General features: G+C 37.5%; 1 protein-coding gene across 2 annotated transcripts in view; it reads right to left on the bottom strand.

The window, feature by feature from the left end:
• Window positions 1–22,132, bottom strand: part of LOC111156618 (coiled-coil domain containing 171) — a 284,698-nt gene that overhangs the window by 118,674 nt on the left and 143,892 nt on the right. For both annotated transcript variants that reach the window (XM_022517612.1, XM_022517611.1), the window contains one exon: window positions 17,017–17,202. In XM_022517612.1, coding sequence (XP_022373320.1) covers window positions 17,017–17,202 — 186 coding nt within the window. The remainder of the gene's footprint in view (window positions 1–17,016; window positions 17,203–22,132) is intronic.

Below are 22,132 nucleotides of genomic sequence, written 5' to 3'. Positions count from 1 at the left end.
AGATTCAATTAAGAAACATGTCAACTCTAATCTCAAATTGCCACTTGCTGACCACAAATTTAAACATGGAGAAGGCATTTTAAAATTACATATGAGAGCATACACTTCAAAAAAAAGTAAATTATGTCATGGTAAGTTTAAACAGAAAAGGAATTTTATTTTAGTATATATTTTTATGTTGTTCAGATTAACAAAATAGGAATAACAACTTTTTATGAATCTTCTATATTCTAGCTTGAATCGTCTCTGCTAAATTAATGTTTTTAAAAAATGTTCTCAGAGCTGTTGTTTTCTTAATTCTTTTTTCTCTGACCTTGAAATATAATTGACTACCCTTTAGGTCTCAATGGTATAAGTTATTAGGAAGATAAAAAATATATGGGATTAAAGTAAAAAATGATAAGACTTAAATTAAGTAATGACGTTAATAATCCTACTTTATGAAAGTGGGTTATGTGATAGATGTTAATTATTATTATAATCAGGGTTTATCAAGTAAAAAAATGCTTAAATTTTATAAGGTAAATGAATTTGAGGCCTCTTTTGTTAAAAACTACTAGAGGAAATATGGCTATTTATTCAAAATTATGTAAATAAGTGACTTTGGTGCAATAGTCACCTTCTATACCCCCAGAGTATGTCAAATAATTTTAGTAATAATATAAAAGTTAGTACTTTTTTAACAAAAAGAAGGTAAATATTCATAAAATGTGACCCTTTGTCATCCAACTCCAAAATATCCCTGCAAATTATTCCATTTGAATTTTTAAAAACATACTCTTATACTCTTTCTTCTTGCTTCTTTCCCATCCATAATCTAAGTGTCATTACGTTTCTGAATGGAAAATAATAAAGCACAGGTTAATTTTCTATTAAAATTGAGACATAAGCAAGAAAAAACCAGAGCAGCTGCAGGAAGGTTAGGAACAATCCAGGGAGCTTGAAAGAGACGTCTTTGCGACCCTGTGAGTCTGCTGCCAGTTGATGGACACTACACAAGACAGCAGGAAATGATGACAAAAAAGCTGAGGCCCGTGGGTGGTGCAGTCAGTTGAGTGACCAACTCTTGGTTCCAGCTCAGGTCATGATCTCGGGGTTTTGAGATCAAGTCCCAAGTCGGACTCCAAGCTCAGCGAGCAGTCTGCTAAAGTTTCTCTCTCCCTCTCCCCCCACCCCTCCCATGCTCATTCTTTTTAAAAAAATGATGACGAAAAAGGGCACGTAAATAAGAGCCGGACCCAAATTAGACAAAGGAACTATCTGGGAGACTTGCTGTGAATAAATCTTTACTTTTTCCCTAAGCCATTCTCTCTCAACCAATGTCTGCAGAATTCCAAAACTGTGACAATTCGGAGAATTTAAGATTTTATAATAGTTTCAGAAGCTCTCACCCACTGTCATATCAAAAATCTCACTAAACATTAAGATAATAGTATTCTTTTTTAAATTCAATATATTCTCCACAAAGTCAAGTACTATACTCTCCATACAGCAATGGCTCAAATATGTGTATTTATTAGATGAAAAAAATTTATTTTTTAAGAAAGATAAATCTAGGGGTGATTTTTTAACTTTACAGAAAGATTATTGGCTTTATTAAGTTATCCTATAAATATAAAAATGTTTAAATTTTCTATAAATAATAAATACATCTAATATATTTCAGATATAATTGAAAGTTATCAGAATTTAATAGGTACCTAACTTTTCTCAGGAAAAAAATGAGGAACAACTAGAGTTATATGTTTATTCTAATCCTAACGATTTAGTCATTCTTAACGTCAAACTTAGTAGGGAGAGAGCAAAATTAAAAAAAAAAAAATCTCTTCATATAACCAATGTCATTTCAGGACTGTTAATTCAGTTTCTCCTTACTCTAATCTATTAATATTTTTCTAAATGCACAGATCTAATGCCCATCAGCAAATGAATAACTAAACAAACCATGATATTTACAGTATGGAGTTCTGTGCATTGACTAAAATGATAGTTCATTTAAGGTTTGTTGCTTAAGGCTCAAAGAGTTTTAAACTATTTTAGTCCAGACTGTGGTTTCTGAGGCAACACAATTGCCTCAAAAAGTTGGCAGGTTTTTAATCTGTTTGCTTCCAGTCAGTGCCACGTACCAATAAGTACTCCAAGACTCTTGGAGGTACCCTCCTTCCTGGTGTGCCTGTTTCCATATGCCCACGTGTGCATGCAGGCATTGACCTTAATGGTGATGACCCTGCACCCAGCTAGGTAACAGGTGAGAATAAGAGAACTATCCCTCTAATCTGTTCTAAGCCAATGCCTCATACTTAGGTGTTGGTTAGAGCATCAGCCCATTTTCAGGTACAAATTTCTGTATTAGCTCCTGAAACTATTTTACCTCACAGGTTGACTCCCTTATTACCGTAACTCTGTTTATTTTAATCATTTTTTTCACGTATGTCATTAAAAAAATATACGTAAGGCAGAATCCAAGATGAAATGGTTCGTATAAATGTGACTAAATTTAAATCTAAGCTTAAAGTCAAGAAAAAAAATAAAAACGTACTTTAGAAATGCTTCCTAACAAAACTGCTTCAGGGGTGGGGTGCCTGGGTGGCTCAGTCAGTTAAATGGCTGCCTTCAGTTCAAGTCACAATCCCAGCGTCCTGGGATCCAGTCCTGCGTTGGGCTCCCGCTCAGCGGAAAGTCTACTTCTCCCTCTACCCCTCCCCCCCTTGCTCATACACTCTCTCTCAATCTCTCTCTCTCTCTCAAATAAATAAAATCTTAAAAATAAAACTGTTTCAGAGATTCAGTAGTACTAATGATATTATAGACAATGTAAAATACCTTGGGAATGGAGTGGGGAAGTTGGGAAAAGATAATAAATCTTTGACTTGTTCCACTTTTTTCCATATGACATTTTCCATATCCATTTGTCTATAGCTCCCAATCATAGAGAGGTATGCTAGATCTATGTAGTTCCCACCTTCAAACCATGTTCCCTTTGCTGACTTGAGATCTTAGAGAATTTAATAACTATTAAACTAGTTCCATTAATTCAAAATCAGTAACAGAAAGCCATCTTTCGGGATGCCTGGGTGGCTCAGTTGGTTAAGCGGCTGCCTTCGGCTCAGGTCATGATCCCAGCTTCCTGGGATCGAGTCCCACATCAGGCTCCTTGCTCGGCAGGGAGCCTGCTTCTCCCTCTGCCTCTGCCTGCCTGCCACTCTGTTTGCCTGTGTTCACTCTCTCTGACAAAAAAAAAAAAAAAGAAAAGAAAAAAGAAAGCCGTCTTTCCTAAGCCCACAGATTTTAAGATTTTCTCTTTGTCTCTGCTATTCTATAGATTCATTACTCTGTTTCTAGGCACTTTATTCATTTTTTTTCATCCTGCTCACAGTTCAGTGATTTCCTTTAATTTGAGAAGTTACTCTTTCTTTAAATCTATAAAACTTTTAGTCATTCACGCTCAAAATATTGCTTTGCCCTGATTCTGCTTCTAAAAGTTTATTAAACATTTTTCAGTCAACTTTACTCTACTTTCATTCTTTTATTAAATATATATCATTCTCGGGATGCCTGCGTGGCTCAGCCAGTTAAGTGTTTGCCTTTGGCTTGGGTCATGATCCCAGAGTCCTGGGGATTGAGTCCTGCATTGGGCTCCCTGCTCAGCGGGAGTCTGCTTCTCCCTCTCCCTCTGCCTGCTGCTCCCCCTGCTTGTTCTCGCTCTCTCTGACGAATAAATAAATAAAATCTTTTATGTGTGTGTGTGTGTGTGTGTGTGTGTGTGTAATTCTCTTTTTTGTTGGTATTAACTTCCTATTCTCCACCACTTTGTCTCTGCAGAGAATTCTGGATGATTTCCACACTATCTTTCAGTTCCCTAACATTTCTTCAATGTCTATCCAATGTTCAAACTGTTCACTGCATTTTTAATTTCAATGACATCTTCATTTCATGTCTTATAATTTCTATTCATACCTTATTTCTCACAATATTTAAAAACACTTAAAGTATAATCTAAAGTAACTTTCAACCTGAAAAGTCTTAGAAAGGGAGAATTTGCTTTCTCTGCCTATTTTCAAGATGGGACATCTTTTCCTTCAGACTTGGACCTCAGACCGGAACTAACACCATTGTCTCTCCTGCTTCTCAGGCTTTCAGACTCTAACTGGAACTACACCACCGACTCTCCTGGGTCTGCAGCTTGCCAACTGCAGATCTTGGGACTTCCAGCCTCCACAACCGTGTGAACCAATTCCTTATGATAAATCTCCGCCTACATCCTTCTTTGTCTCTTTAGAGTGTCCACTGTACTTGGCTGGGTTCTCATAACTACAAGGATGAACACTCTCTGTACATATGAAAAACATAAATATATACACACACATATGTATATACGCAAACACACACACACAATTCTCTGGAGAATCCATTCTAATACAAAACCATCTACACTGATACAGGGGAACAAACAGCATGGACATACTCCCTCTCACACACACAACACACATACAATCATGTTCTCTAAACACACATAAATTCCATATTGTCTAAAGAAAGCCTCTTACACATTCTGTTTGCTTTTGTCTTCCTCATCTCAGGCTTTATCGGTCTCACCTTTAATTGCTTTATAAAGCTAGTTTTTCTTCCTCTTGTTGATAGAGGTCTAAGGCTGCCCTGTATATTGTCCACTGGTTGTATAAATGGGAATAGTTTTTAAAACTTAGCATCATTTTATATGTACAATGCCTGCTAAGCAGATATGAATAAAGTGTGAAAAAATTTTAAAATGTGTGAAAATTTAAAAAAAAAATAAAAGTACCTTTCAAAATTGAGTATTCCTACCACCTGAGGTGCAATTTTCTCATTTGATGTGCAATTCATTTCTTCACATGGTTGTAATATTGAACTTTCCATAAAAGTCTCCTGTGCTCTATAAAGCACCCCTACTGAATATTCTCAAGCCTTCTTCTATCAGGTCACACGGGTTCTGCAAGGCATGGGCCATACAGAAGATCACTGCTCAGCAGAGCAGCCCTTGGACATGAAGGGAGCATAAACCGAGACCTGACTTTCATGGGTGGCACAAGCCTGGCCTTCCATTTCCTTTGTGACTTTTTCCCCTACCCGATGTCCAGAGTAGATATCAAATTCCCCTGTAGCTGGCAGGCAGGAACATCTCCTCTCCACTTCCCCATGCGGCAGCCCTTCCCAACCCCCAGCTTCACACCAGTAGCTCTTTCCTAGTCTAATCTCAGGGAAGCCTGGACTTCCCTAACGTTGGGATTACCAACTCTAGCCCCCAGCTCGGTGTGTACACCACAGTGAGTTCCCTACACTTCTCTTCTCACTGCCTGGTTGTGGATATCCTCTCTATTTCTAGTCTCTCAATATTTCGCTCACCTCACTTTAAGCTTGGCTATCTATTGCACAATTCGTTTGTGATATATTATCTAGTTTCCACTCCATGTGTTTGGGGCAAGAAGGGAAGTCCTTTCACATGAGCAAAATTTTGATACCATGAAAATGACAAGGACAGTATGAGAGAGATAAATAATAAAACAATCAAATTAAGAACACCGATTTTAAAGTCCTAAGTGAAAAATTAACAAACTGAGTGCAGAAATGTATTTTTAAAAATCAACACAACTAAACGGGGTTGATTTAGGTATGTGAGGCTGGCTTAACATTAGAATACTGAATAATGTAATGTGGGGGTCAGCAACTTCAGATACGAAATAGTTTGGGCTTTCTGCTCACCTATAGTTCCTGTCACATGTTCTTTGGGCTGCTTCTTTGTTTTTTTAAGATCCTTTAAACATTAAAAACCATTCTCTGCTCACGGGCCAAACCCAGGCTGTGTGCCATAGTTTGCCAATCCCCGATATAATGCAACACACCAACAGAATAAGGGAGACAAATCATAATTATCCCCACAGATACATAAAAATGTATGGGATAATATCCAACATTCATTCACAATATTTTTATTTATGCATCATCCAGGAAGAAAACTCCTTTAACCCAATAAGGATTTATCAAACTTCCTTCTTTTTTTTTTTTTATTATTTCTCTTCAGCATTAACAGAATTCATTGTTTATGCACCACACCCAGTGCTCCATGCAATACATGCCCTCTCTAATACCCACCACCTGGCTCCCCCAACCTCCTACCCCCCTACCCCTTCAAAACCCTCAGATTGTTTTTCAGAGTCCATAGTCTCTCACTTCCAATCTCCCCTTCCAATTTCTCTCAACTCCCTTCTCCTCTCCATCTCCCCTTGTCCTCCGTGTTATTTGTTATGCTCCACAAATAAGTGAAACCATATGATAACTGACTCTCTCTGCTTGACTTATTTCACTCAGCATAATCTCTTCCAGTCCCGTCCACGTTGATACAAAAGTTGGGTATCCATCTTTTCTGATGGAGGCATAGTACTCCATAGTGTATATGGACCACATCTTCCTTATCCATTCGTCCATTGAAGGGCATCTTGGTTCTTTCCACAGTTTGGCGACCGTGGCCATTGCTGCTATAAACATTGGGGTACAGATGGCCCTTCTTTTCACTACATCTGTATCTTTGGGGTAAATACCCAGTAGTGCAATTGCAGGGTCATAGAGAAGCTCTATTTTTAATTTCTTAAGGAATCTCCACACTGCAAACTTCCTTCTTAATGGAGCGACTTAAGAAAGTCTCTTCAAGGCGGAGAGCAAGATAAGGATACCTGCTTCCCCTACCCCAACTCAGCATTGAACACTAGCCAGTGAAGTCAGAAAAAAATATAAAGATTTGGAAAGAAAAAATAAACTGTCACTAATAGAACAAATAATATAATGTTCTGTGTAGAAAACCCTGGAAAGTACAGATCAAGTATTACTCAAATTGGTAAGAGAGTTTAGCAATGTGGCTGAATATAAGATTAACATACCTGTCCGTGTGCCAGTTTCTTTGTCGAATTCCGTCTGTTGAGGGGCTCCTTAAAGAACTAAATTAGGCAAGCTTTCTTTCAGAGAAAGTCTTCCACTAGCTTCTGCCCAGATACTACCGACATGAAATTATCCCATTCGGGTTACTAGGCCGTTCCTTAGTGTGGGAGCCTCGGGCTCAAGGCCTGATCTGCTGGTGGAGCCCAAAGCTCTGTCTCCTTCTAAAAGTGCCCAAAGCTCTTCTAAGATTGGCTTTGATATCTGCCTGCAGGGTAAGCCCCACGTCTGTTCACAGTGCTAATGCAGATTCCACACACTGGGGTTTGTTGGTGTTAGAATACTTTTGTCCTTGGAGATTCCTTTACTCCTTGATGCACTACTGTAATATAGGAAGTATCTTGGTCAAAATCTAGCTGTAACATAAAGGAAGCCCTTTCTGAACATCACATCCAACGTATGATTTATAAAGAAACTATTACATATAGAAAAATGACTAAAAACAAAACTCCAGAATGTTAATTGGTTTTCAGATGATAAGTTATAAGTAACTTGTTTTCTCTTCTGTATTTTCTGTATCTTGTATTCACAATTTATTTTGTTTTTATAAAGAAGCAAGGCACTTTATTATTATTTTTTTTTAGGATTGTATTTATTTATTAGAGAGAAGACAAGCAGGGGGAGAGGCAGAGGCAGAGGGAGAAGCAGGCTCCCCAGTGAGCAGGGAGCCTAATGCAAGGACTCGATCCCAGGACCCTGGTATCAAGATCTGGGCTGATGGTAGATGCTTAACTGACTGAGCCACTCAGGCATCTCAAGACACTTTACTTTTTAAAACAAGTTATGCACAGGACAAATAAAAAACTATTCATTTAACTATTACTGAAAAAACACAAAAGAATATTTATCAACAATATACTTGCTTTTCAACCAGTATCCTAATTAATTCTCATAAATATTCTGTAACATAAGCATCATTATCCCTAATTTTGCAGAAGATGAAACTGAGGCTTAGAAAGGTTAAGTTATTTGCCCAAGTGACAGAATGGGGATTTGAATTCAGAAATACTTGTTCCAAGGCCAGTGCTTTTTCTGCTGAACTGTGCTGCCTCCCACAAGAGAGCATTTTCACATCACCACCTGCTAGTTCTAATTAAGAGATAGTAATTAAACAATTCTCCACTCCTGACAACAATATTGAAGCTACTGGCATTTTAAAGAAATTAATATGAACAGCTTTTTATCTTCTGGAAGGTACTACACCTAAACACAAACTCCAAGCTATTACAGAAAGAAAAGACTCCAATAGGACACAGTTATATGCTTTGTCAAACCCTAGTTAACTGTATTATCTCTTAACGGGACATGAAGCATAAAAGTGTTGACCAATGTATTTTTTTTTTTTTTTGCATATCTCAATTGTTTAATTATTTTTTTTTAATTTTTTTTTTATTTTATTTTTTATAAACATATATTTTTATCCCCAGGGGTACAGGTCTGTGAATCGCCAGGTTTACACACTTCACAGCACTCACCATAGCACATACCCTCCCCAATGTCCATAATCCCCCCCCAACCCCCCTCCCCCCATTAACCCTCAGTTTGTTTTGTGAGATTAAGAGTCACTTATGGTTTGTCTCCCTCCCAATCCCATCTTGTTTCATTTACTCTTCTCCTACCCCCTTAACCCACCATGTTGCATCTCCTCTCCCTCATATCAGGGAGATCATATGATAGTTGTCTTTCTCCGATTGACTTATTTCGCTAAGCATGATACCCTCTAGTTCCATCCACGTCGTCGCAAATGGCAAGATTTCATTTCTTTTGATGGCTGCATAGTATTCCATTGTGTATATATACCACATCTTCTTTATCCATTCGTCTGTTGATGGACATCTAGGTTCTTTCCATAGTTTGGCTATTGTAGACATTGCTGCTATAAACATTCGGGTGCACGTGCCCCTTCGGATCACTACGTTTGTATCTTTAGGGTAAATACCCAGCAGTGCAATTGCTGGGTCATAGGGTAGTTCTATTTTCAACATTTTGAGGAACCTCCATGCTGTTTTCCAGAGTGGTTGCACCAGCTTGCATTCCCACCAACAGTGTAGGAGGGTTCCCCTTTCTCCGCATCCTCGCCAGCATCTGTCATTTCCTGACTTGTTCATTTTAGCCATTCTGACTGGTGTGAGGTGATATCTCATTGTGGTTTTGATTTGTATTTCCCTGATGCCGAGTGATATGGAGCACTTTTTCATGTGTCTGTTGGCCATCTGGATGTCTTCTTTGCAGAAATGTCTGTTCATGTCCTCTGCCCATTTCTTGATTGGATTATTTGTTCTTTGGGTGTTGAGTTTGCTAAGTTCTTTATAGATTTTGGACACTAGCCCTTTATCTGATATGTCATTTGCAAATATCTTCTCCCATTCTGTCAGTTGTCTTTTGGTTTTGTTAACTGTTTCCTTTGCTGTGCAAAAGCTTTTGATCTTGATGAAATCCCAATAGTTCATTTTTGCCCTTGCTTCCCTTGCCTTTGGCAATGTTCCTAGGAAGATGTTGCTGCGCTGAGGTCGAAGAGGTTGCTGCCTGTGTTCTCCTCAAGGATTTTGATGGATTCCTTTCTCACATTGAGATCCTTCATCCATTTTGAGTCTATTTTCGTGTGTGGTGTAAGGAAATGATCCAATTTCATTTTTCTGCATGTGGCTGTCCAATTTTCCCAACACCATTTGTTGAAGAGGCTGTCTTTTTTCCATTGGATATTCTTTCCTGCTTTGTCGAAGATTAGTTGACCATAGAGTTGAGGGTCTATTTCTGGGCTCTCTATTCTGTTCCATTGATCTATGTGTCTGTTTTTGTGCCAGTAACATCCTGTCTTGATGATGACAGCTTTGTAATAGAGCTTGAAGTCCGGAATTGTGATGCCACCAACTTCGGCTTTCTTTTTCAATATTGCTTTGGCTATTCGAGGTCTTTTCTGGTTCCATATAAATTTTAGGATTATTTGTTCCATTTCTTTGAAAAAAATGGATGGGACTTTGATAGGAATTGCATTAAATGTGTAGATTGCTTTAGGTAGCATAGACATTTTCACAATATTTATTCTTCCAATCCAGGAGCATGGAACATTTTTCCATTTCTTTGTGTCTTCCTCAATTTCTTTCATGAGTACTTTATAGTTTTCTGTGTATAGATTCTTAGTCTCTTTGGTTAGATTTATTCCTAGGTATCTTATGGTTTTGGGTGCAATTGTAAATGGGATGGACTCCTTAATGTCTCTTTCTTCTGTCTTGTTGTTGGTGTAGAGAAATGCAACTGATTTCTGGGCATTGATTTTATATCCTGACACTTTACTGAATTCCTGTACAAGTTCTAGCAGTTTTGGAGTGGAGTCTTTTGGGTTTTCCACATATAGTATCATATCATCTGCGAAGAGTGATAGTTTGACTTCTTCTTTGCCAATTTGGGTGCCTCTAATTTCCTTTTGTTGTCTGATTGCTGAGGCTAGGACTTCTAGTACTATGTTGAATAGCAGTGGTGATAACGGACATCCCTGCCGTGTTCCTGACCTTAGCGGGAAAGCTTTCAGTTTTTCTCCATTGAGAATGATATTTGCGGTGGGTTTTTCATAGATGGCTTTGATAATATTGAGGTATGTGCCCTCTATCCCTACACTTTGAACAGTTTTGATCAGGAAAGGATGCTGTACTTTGTCAAATGCTTTTTCAGCATCTATGGAGAGTATCATATGGTTCTTATTCTTTCTTTTATTAATGTGTTGTATCACATTGATTGATTTGCGGATGTTGAACCAACCTTGCAGCCCTGGAATAAATCCCACTTGGTCATGGTGAATACTCCTTTTAATGTACTGTTGAATCCTATTGGCTAGTATTTTGGTGAGAATTTTTGCATCTGTGTTCATCAAGGATATTGGTCTGTAGTTCTCTTTTTTGATGGGATCCTTGTCTGGTTTTGGGATCAAGATGATGCTGGCCTCATAAGATGAGTTTGGAAGTTTTCCTTCCATTTCTATTTTTTGGAACAGTTTCAGGAGAATAGGAATTAGTTCTTTAAATGTTTGGTAGAATTCCCCCGGGAAGCCATCTGGCCCTGGGCTTTTGTTTGTTTGGAGATTTTTGATGACTGTTTCAATCTCCTTACTGGTTATGGGTCTGTTCAGGCTTTCTATTTCTTCCTGGTTCAGTTGTGGTAGTTTATATGTCTCTAGGAATGCATCCATTTCTTCCAGATTATCAAATTTGTTGGCGTAGAGTTGCTCATAGTATGTTCTTATAATTGTCTGTATTTCTTTGGTGTTAGTTGTGATCTCTCCTCTTTCATTCATGATTTTATTTATTTGGGTCCTTTCTCTTTTCTTTTTGATAAGTCTGGCCAGGGGTTTATCGATCTTATTAATTCTTTCAAAGAACCAGCTCCTAGTTTCATTGATTTGTTCTATTGTTTTTTTTGGTTTCTATTTCATTGATTTCTGCTCTGATCTTTATGATTTCTCTTCTCCTGCTGGGTTTAGGGTTTCTTTCTTGTTCTTTCTCTAGCTCTTTTAGGTGTAGGGTTAGGTTGTGTACCTGAGACCTTTCTTGTTTCTTGAGAAAGGCTTGCACCGCTATATATTTTCCTCTCAAGACTGCCTTTGTTGTGTCCCACAGATTTTGAACCGTTGTGTTTTCATTATCATTTGTTTCCATGAATTTTTTCAATTCTTCTTTAATTTCCTGGTTGACCCATTCATTCTTTAGAAGGATGCTGTTTAGTCTCCATGTAATTGGGTTCTTTCCAAATTTCCTCTTGTGATTGAGTTCTAGCTTCAGAGCATTGTGGTCTGAAAATATGCAGGGAATGATTCCAATCTTTTGATAACGGTTGAGACCTGATTTAGGACCAAGAATATGATCTATTCTGGAGAATGTTCCATGTGCACTAGAGAAGAATGTGTATTCTGTTGCTTTGGGATGAAATGTTCTGAATATATCTGTGATGTCCATCTGGTCCAGTGTGTCATTTAAGGCCTTGATTTCCTTGTTGATCTTTTGCTTGGATGATCTGTCCATTTCAGTGAGGGGAGTGTTAAAGTCCCCTACTATTATTGTATTATTGTCGATGTGTTTCTTTGATTTTGTTATTAATTGGTTTATATAGTTGGCTGCTCCCATGTTAGGGGCATAGATATTAAAAATTGTTAGATCTTCTTGTTGGACAGTTCCTTTGAGTATGATATAGTGTCCTTCCTCATCTCTTATTATAGTCTTTGGCTTAAAATCTAATTGATCTGATATAAGGATTGCCACTCCTGCTTTCTTCTGATGTCCATTAGCATGGTAAATTCTTTTCCACCCCCTCACTTTAAATCTGGAGGTGTCTTCAGGTTTAAGATGAGTTTCTTGTAGGCAACATATAGATGGGTTTTGTTTTTTTATCCATTCTGATACCCTGTGTCTTTTGATTGGGGCATGTAGCCCATTAACATTCAGGGTAAGTATTGAGAGATATGAATTTAGTGCCATTGTATTGCCTGTAAGGTGACTGTTATTGTATATTGTCTCTGTTTCTTTCTGATCTACTACTTTTAGGGTCTCTCTTTGCTTAGAGGACCCCTTTCAATATTTCCTGTAGAGCTGGTTTGGTATTTGCAAATTCTTTCAGTTTTTGTTTGTCCTGGAAGCTTTTAATCTCTCCTTCTATTTTCAATGATAGCCTAGCTGGATATAGTATTCTTGGCTGCATGTTTTTCTCGTTTAGTACTCTGAATATATCATGCCAGCTCTTTCTGGCCTGCCAGGTCTCTGTGCATAAGTCTGCTGCCAATCTAATATTTTTACCATTGTATGTTACAGACTTCTTTTCCCGGGCTGCTTTCAGGATCTTCTCTTTGTCACTAAGACTTGTAAATTTTACTATTAGGTGACGGGGTGTGGACCTATTCTTATTGATTTTGAGGGGGGTTCTCTGAACCTCCTGGATTTTGATGCTTGTTCCCTTTGCCATATTGGGGAAATTCTCTCCAATAATTCTCTCCAGTATACCTTCTGCTCCCCTCTCTGTTTCCTCTTCTTCTGGAATCCCAATTATTCTAATGTTGTTTCGTCTTATGGTGTCACTTATCTCTTGAATTCTGCCCTCGTGGTCCAGTAGCTGTTTGTCCCTCTTTTGCTCAGCTTCTTTATTCTCTGTCATTTGGTCTTCTATATCGCTAATTCTTTCTTCTGCCTCATTTATCCTAGCAGTGAGATCCTCCATTTTTGATTGCACCTCATTAATAGCTTTTTTGATTTCAACTTGGTTAGATTTTAGTTCTTTTATTTCTCCAGAAAGGGCTTTTATATCTCCCGAGAGGGTTTCTCTAATATCTTCCATGCCTTTTTCGAGCCCGGCTAGAACCTTGAGAATCGTCATTCTGAACTCTAGATCTGACATATTACCAATGTCTGTATTGATTAGGTCTCTAGTCTTTGGTACTGCCTCTTGTTCTTTTTTTTGTGGTGAATTTTTCCGCCTTGTCATTTTGTCCAGATAAGAGTAGATGAAGGAGCAAGTAAAATACTAAAAGGGTGGCAACAACCCCAGGAAAATATGCTTTAGCCAAATCAGAAGAGATCCCAAATCGTGAGGGGGGATAAAGGGGATAAAAAGAGGTTCAGAAAGAAGAAAAAAAATAAATAAATAAATAAACAATTAAAAAAAGAAAACCAATAAAGAAAAAATATAAAAAGGAAAAAAATATATATATATATTAGATAAACTAGTTAAAAAACGTTAAAAAAGAAAAGGGTAAAAGTTAAAAAAATTTAGCAGAAGAAGAAAAATAAATTGAAAAAGAAAAAAAATTAAATTAACTGCAAGGCTAAAGAATCATGGGGAGAAAGCCGAGTTCCGTGCTTTGCTTTCTCCTCCTTTGGAATTCCACTGCTCTCCTTGGTATTGAAACTGCACTCCTTGGTAGGTGAACTTGGTCCTGGCTGGGCTTCTTGTTGATCTTCTGGGGGAGGGGCCTGTTGTAGTGATTCTCAAGTGTCTTTGCCCCGGCGGAGTTGCACCGCCCTTACCAGGGGCCGGGCTGAGTAATCCGCTCGGGTTTGCTTTCGGGAGCTTTTGTTCCCTGAGCGCTTTCCGTAGAGTTCCGGAGGGCGGGAATCAAGATGGCAGCCTCCCGGTCTCCGGCACGGAGGAGCCGAGAGCCCGGGGCCCCACTCCTCAGTGCGCCCTCAGAGAACAGCGCCCAATTACTCCCGTCACCCTGGCCTCCGGCCGTGCTCCGAGCTGACCGAGCCTGGGACCGGTTCAAGGTAACCCCGAGCTTAGAGCTCACTCCTCGGCTCTGTCTCTGTAGCCGGCTTCCCTGTTCTAATACCTGTAAGCTCTGCGACACTCAGACACCCCTGATCCTTCTGTGACCTTGCGGGACCTGAGGCCACGCTGACCCTGCATGGGCTTCACCCCGGTTAAGCCTCTGGAGCGATGTCCCTCAGCGGAACAGACTTTTAAAAGTCCCGATTTTGTGCTCCGTTGCTCCGCCGCTTGCCGGGAGCCGGCCCCTCCCCCTGCGGTCTATCTTCCCGTCGCTTTGGATTCACTTCTCCGCCCGTCCTACCTTTCAGAAAGTGGTTGATTTTCTGTTTCTAGAGTTGCTGTTCTTCTTCTCTTCGATCTCCCGTTGGATTTGTAGGTGTTTGCAATCTTTAGATAAGCTATCTAGCTGATCTCCCACTACCTGAAGTAGTCTCAGCCTGCTACTTCTCCGCCATCCTGACTCCTCCCTCCGACCAATGTATTTCTAAAAATGTTCGACTTGACTAGTAATCAAAGAAATACAAATTAGAGTGACAAGGCCGTATTGATGAAATTGGCAAAATTTTTTAAGTAGAAATAGCCAGGTTGGGTAAAAAGTGAAACTGCTATACATTTTAGGAGAGAAGTTAACTCATAAATATTTGCTGTAGGCCAATTTATAATATTTACACTTTAAAATTCGTGTGGCCTTTCACCTAGGAATTCCTCATCTAGGAAGTTATGCTAAGGAAATAATCACAGATATGTATATAAGGATTTAGCCACAGGGCTACTCATCTTAGAACTACATGGAAGGAGGAAAGGGAGGAAGGAAGGAAGGAAAGAAACTGAAATGAAAGTAATCCTAAAATAAGAAACTAGGTTAATTAACTATGCATATTCAAAAGAATTTCATCAGCCACGAAAGATGATGACACTGCTATATTTATTGTCATGGAAAGAAATTGTTGACATGATGATTTTAGAAAATAAATTAAAAATTATATATAACAGTATTACTGTATTTTCACTAACCTATATTTGGTTATATTTCTATTATTTATAAAAGATAAGGACTGAAATAATATACAACAAAATCTTGACTATAGATATATCTGATGATGTGATTTGGGATTCTTTTAACTTTCATTTTTCTTCTTTTTTCTTATTTTTATGCAATGGAATTTATTATTTGTGTAAAAAAAGGAGAAAAAAATTTTGATATCACAGAATCATATCAGCTAGTAAAAATGTCTACAACTATTATTAATATATATCAAGTAATATGTTATGAAATAGTATGTACATTCTCATTTATGTAAGAAAAACTATATATATTAGGTTGAACCATACAAAACTGCTGGCATTTGTCTGTTTTTCATTTATAAAAACAGCAATTTCAAGTGGGTCAACTTAATACACATATTAGGAAAAATACATTCCAAAATATTAATAGTATCCTAGGAGTTCTAGGAAGCCTTTTTTTTTTTTTCGTTAAGGTCATCTATATTTCCTTCTTTAAATTCATCTGTATTTTCTTTTTTAAATTTCACTAATTTCTAATTTTTTCTAAAACACTAAATCCCAGTCTCTATATTTACAGGCCAGAAGACCCCAAGCAAGTCAACTGAACTCTCTTAGTTTCATCAAAAAAACAATGGGTGGGGGCCACGTGGGTAGATCAGTCTGTTGAGCCTCTACCTTCGGCTCAGGTCATGATCTCAGCGTCCTGGGATTGAGCCCTGCATCAGGCTCCTTCCTCAGGAGGAAACCTGCTTCTCCACCTGTCTCTACTGCTCCGCCTGCTTGTGCTATCTCTGTCAAATAAATAATATCTTTTTTAAAAATGGGAATATACCAAACACAAAAATAAATTCAAAAATGGATTCAAGACCTAATGTGAGACTTGAAGCCATAAAAATCCTAGAGGAGAACACAAACAGTAATCTCTTTAACATCAGCCATAGCAACTTCCTTCTAGATACATCTCCTGAGGCCAGGGAAACAAAAGCAGAAATGGACTATTAGGACTTCAGGATAAAATGCTTCTGCACAGCAAAGGAAACAATCAACAAAACTACAAGACAACTTACAGAAGGAGATATTTGCAGATGACATATCTAATAAAAGATCAATATTCAAAATAGATGAAGAATTTGTAAGACTCAACACCCAAAAAATAATAATCCAATTTAAAAGTGGACAGAAGACATGAATACACATTTTTCCAAAGAAGACATACAGTACAATTCTATTATACTTTATAGTCAACATTTCCCAAAGATACCACAGTCCTAAATCCATTAATGAAACTTTCTAAATGACAACTATTTTATTCTTTTCTCTTCTAAGTAGCTTTGCCACAAATATATGACAGAGAGAACAACTTTCCCTAACCAAACCATCCTCCTCCCCAGACATGCACTTATATAAGAATCAGACCCAGACCCAAAACTTTTCAAAATCCAAAAGATATGTAGAGTTTCAATGTCCAGGGGGCATAAAACAAGTAAAAGAAAAGAACTAAAGAGAAGAGGAAACAAGGAAATTAAATGAAAAAAAAAACTTAAAACAGTAATTATTACTGGAAAAACCCCTACTTTGTTTTCAGCTATCAAGTAAAACCTACTTCTACATTTTCGATACATGTGAATGCACACTTGGAATTGAGGTCCCAGAAGCAAGTTCATTCCGTCCTTATGAACTTGTACAGGATAAAATTTCAGATCTTGGGTTCTATTCCCTAGCCAGGAGATATAAATGATTCCCTGGAAGATCCACACCTACAGGAAACAAACGACTATGCAAGAGATACTGTCCTACCTTAACAGCTTCTCCCAGAGTTTGGTTTTTGTCAGCTTCCTCACTGGAATGCAGTTCAAGTCTGTAATTCAACTCCTGTAGCTGCTGTGCCTGCTCGTTCAGTAGCATTTGGGCCTGTTGTTCCCGAAGTAATGCATTATTCAGTTCTTCACATGCACTTTCAAACTTCTCATGGGTGATCAATTTCTGAAAAGAGGTTAAAAAATTCAGTTATAAGCTAGCTGCGTGGTTGTATCATTTAATCTTCAGAATTTGATTTGCCAACATAGACCGTAACACACACATTTCTAAGTGTCTGATACATGACAAAAGTACAACTTGTTTTTCTTAATCTCACAAATCAAGATTAAAAAAATAACTCTGATTTCTAACACAGAACAGCTATATTCCCAAAGTGATCATTTTTAGTCAAATAAAATCTTAGGAAATTTATTTCAAGTTCACATAAATCTATAATGCTCAGTTTACATTTTCATACATTAGCACTTTTTATAAAGAATGCGATTGCAGGAACTAAAGCCTTTAACGAGTGCTGATGATTTTAAGTGATCACGTGAAAATCTGTGTTCGGCATACATTACTATTCACATCTCCCTGGTCAAACAACCTCTCCTTCAAGAGTCCTTACCAGACCATCCCTTGCCCCTCCTCCGACACCTCACACGGCCATACCATATTCTATTATTTTCTTTACAGTCATTATCATTATCTAAATTCACTTCATGTAACTATTCCCTTTTTTACTGCCTGTCTGCACTCTGCCACCAACCACATGTCTAAGGATGGTGGGCAGAGACCTCATTCTGCTTTCTCACCCAACACACAGTACAGTGCCTGGTACTCAGTAGTGCCCAGCAGGTATTTGTTGAGTGAAAGAATATTCCTACATAAACATCTACAAATAAAACTTTGCGCCAGAGTATACAGCAGAGTTTTTACAGTCTCATCTAAATCTAAAGACTGCTTTCAAGAATGGAGCGATACATCTGTCTAAACAGTTCTAGCCAGGGGCCATCCCTTAAAGGGTGGGGAATCCATGGCAGGACACACATGTATTATCTCCTGTTCAAAACAATTAAGCAAATGAAAATTAATTACAGCAGACAACAAGAGACATCTTGATCTTGAAGAACAAAGTGTGGGAATGTTTCACACAAGGGAAGCAACCTGAGAAACATATATGGAAAACTAAAAGGCACGGTACAAGTCAATTAACCACGCTGTATATATAAATATATATGTCTATTTAAGACTGATAACTTTCCCATTGGTGAAAAGATTTAAAGGTAAATATAATTAACCACAAATATAAAGCAAATTGATTTAAATGTTTTTTTTAATTTGGGGGGGAGGGGAAGAGCAGAATAAAAATCCTATCGATTCTAGGCATCTGGAATATATAAACCAGTGCAGTTGAATGTGGACTTTATCTGTGAGTTTTCTGCCACATGACACAAATGTGCTTGGCTACAGTTTCCTCATGGGCCAACAACAGCAAGCATGCATCTCAGGCAGAGAAAAAACGTTCTGCTAGAACTAAGTTTGAGGATAAGTTTATTACTTGGCTCTTTCTGTATCATAATATAGTTTTAACTCAGTTTTACTTTCGCCCCAGGCACCTTGCCTGCTGCCTCCCACAAGCAACTGTCTTTTACTATTATTTGCCTTTTGAAAGGTGGATATAACGCACTCCTCAACACTGATTAAATTTTAAAGTATCACATAAACAACAGCAACATTCTAGCACAAAAATAGACGGGGAATGATTTACCTAAGTCGACACAAGGTAACAGGAATGATCCCAAGCACAGAGGAAAGAAAGTTGCCTCATTTCCTGAGAGTCCTCTAGGATCCTGTATTGGATGTATCTCTGATACTTTTACAGTGTTTAGATGTGCAGGAACACTTATCTTGTACTCCCTCCTAACAGCTGCCTTACTCTCCACATTGTCCCATTACAGCTAAACCCTCCACTTCGAGAACATCAGCTTTAACGGCCTCCTCTGGGCACTCTTGTTCATTTCAACCTCTTACCTACCATCCCTCTCTCCCCTGATGCCACGGCGCTCTTCTCAGTCTTATGAACAGATATTTTTATATTACTTCTACCTTTTATTTGTTATGTTGTTTTAAAGTATCACTCCTCGCCATCAGACGATCTGTCACTTGACCTCTATAAATCATGATGGCCATCATTTCCCAGGAATTCTACCCACTCCTCCAAAATTTCTCCTTCACATTAAAACTTGGCTAATTTTAGCCTCTCTCTTGTCTATCTATCCCTCCCAGAGACTGGCTCAATTCTGTTTACTCTTCAGAAAGTAAACAGAATCAAACAAGTAGAGCGAAGGAGAATAAGAAAGAGATGGTGTGGAAAAGCAGCTATAAGGACTAATAAAGCAAAAAAAGAAAAGAGAAAAAAATCATGGGAGTTGTCTGTTCAAGAACAACTGTCAGTAGATGAACACAATGCTCAGAAGCAATAAAAACACTGAACAGCTTTTGTAGGCAGGATGTTTCCCTTTACATTACAATTTTAGACCAACTATAAAGAAGCTATTTTATCTTCCTCCTATGCACTTTGACTGAATTCAGGGAAAGATGAGGATTGCAAGTACACTCTCCATTTTTTAAAAGAAAGTAGCATCATTTTTCGATCTGTTCTGTTTTTAATGAAACAACCCTTTATTAACACAGCTATATATAGATGTTAACCGCTGTAGTGAAGTAGTTAAAAGCATTTGTTTTGGAACCAGATTACTCAGGTCCAAATCTTGTCAATTCTACTTATTAACTTTGTGATTCTGGGCAAGTTACTCAGCTGCTCCACGTCCCATTTTCCTCGTTTATAAAATAAAGATAATCATAATTTTGAACAACTACTGATATAAGAGGACTAAATGAATCAACTCCTTGAAGTGTTTAGGGTCAGTGCCTGATACAGGGTCAATCTGGTCATTAAATGTTAGAAATCATCACTTTATAATGTCACACCTTCCAACTGTATGTCAAAGTACAAAAATCTCATTCCGTCAATTATTACTTCAATTGATCCTATTTTTATTTCTATACTTTAGTGAAAGCAATTCACACTAAACACTTCTTGGAATATATTCTTAGCATTTCCCCCAAGTCAGTTACTCAACCAAAGTTCTTACAAGAGGATTCTGTCACCTTCTAGCAACTTTTCTTCAAACTCTAACCTTCTCTCTGGATTCTAGAAACTGAGTCCTGACTATTTCCAAACTAATCAGAGATAAGATGTTAACTTGTTTTCCTAATACTTAGTGAGGGACTAGGAAATCCTATTGTAGGAATACCTAGAATTCCTCTTACATATTCCAGAAAGCAACAATTTCCAGGAAAATCACTATCATCTACACCTTAAAAAAAAAAAGTTGGGTATATTCTAAATCTCAAATTGTATCAATAGCTGTTTCCATCCATTTTGGCCTCAACATCCCAGATTTAGTTAATTTACACAACTAAAAGCAAATCAAAAGGAGGCAGAGACACACTCCAAAGGAATAGGCTTTTAAAAGTATAAACAATTCTTTATGACTTAAATATAATCACAAAAGAAAACTGGGAAAAAAAAAGTATCTATTAACAGGAGACTATGTCAAACAGATTTTGATATATCCATATTATAGAACAGTATTCAATTACCTAAAATGGAATTAATAACTGACACAAGAAAATGCTTATAGTACTACTATAAGTAAACATTAACATTTGTAAGCATGTTTTGCATATTGTACATGAAAATCATTCTAAATTACAACTGTGTGTAAGAGCATGCATCTGCACACGTACACACACAAAAATGTAGGGAACAAAACCAATCCACAATTCAGTGTTAATTGGTTATGGGTAGTAAGATTAGAGTGCTTTGAGTTTCTTCTTTACACTTTTTTGTATTTTTATTACATATTATTTTTATAATAAAAAAATATTGAGGCAGCTCTATAATTTTAACTTCTCTGAACAAAAAACTAAGAAAGTGAGGCAAAAACTGGTGTCTTTAGACATTCACTGACAAGAAAACTATTACTCATCTCCAATCAGAAGGGTAATTCACGATTACTTAACCTGACTAATTTATAAGAACTTTTGGCCCTTTCAAGGCATAGCTACTTAAAATAATAATTAACATTAGTAATTTACATTATCATAGGATTAGTAACTAAACTGCTATCTGCCACTCTCTTTCCACAAATGTTAAAACTGCAAATTCCAAATTAGCCATTTAAACTGAAGTTGAACTTGCAAGTAGCATACTGCTAGATTTAGGAAACAAATTTTGTATTTGTATTTATATTAGCTGTCATCAGTTGGACACAGTTCTGAAGTTTCAGGGTAACCATATGTTCTTATATCCACACTGAGAACAGCAGTGCTACTGACTAACCCGGGTGGCCGATGGAGTATACGGATAGCTCCATTTTACTGTGCTTCATAGATTTATACATTCTGATCTTGACTTAATGTTATTTGGTATCCAGGCTGTCTTTCCTCAACTATCTCCTGTTTTCTTAAATAATACATGAGTTCAACAGAAGTCAGACTGAACATTTCTTTGGAAAACCAATTTGATTTCAAATGAGATAATCTAGTTTACTCAACATAGTATAAAAGGAAAAGAGAGGACATCCCACCTCCCATTCCAAACATCAGGTTCCTCAATTGGGAGAAGTATTTTATTATTTTTTAGTATACATTTGGGGGTTTGTTTGCTAAAGCAGTTAATCTATCCTAAAATATAATTTCCTCTTTTTTTACACTTTCAGCCAGAGTATATATTTTAACAGGGCTATGAGTTCTGCTGACAGAGAATCAGTATTCCTTTAAGCATCTGGTATTAACTTCTGTTTTTGGGGGATATAATTGAGATAGAACATCATTTAAATGTAAGGTGTATAACCTGTTGATTTGATACACTTATATATCACGATATGATTACTACCATTGCTTTAGCTAACACCACTATCACGTGACATAATTATCATTCCATCTCGCAATGAGAACATTTAAGATCTAGTTGCTCAGCAACTTTGACTTTTATATAATGCAGTATTGCTGGGGAATTTTAGAAGGGAGGTTTTCTGAAGAAAAA

This window comes from Enhydra lutris, unplaced genomic scaffold (genome assembly GCF_002288905.1).
Source record: "Enhydra lutris kenyoni isolate GAN:26980312 unplaced genomic scaffold, ASM228890v2 scaffoldscaffold47, whole genome shotgun sequence".
Classification (NCBI taxonomy): Eukaryota; Metazoa; Chordata; class Mammalia; order Carnivora; family Mustelidae; genus Enhydra; species Enhydra lutris.
Note: the sequence above shows the minus strand (reverse complement) of the source record. Positions and strands in the feature narration are given on the sequence as shown.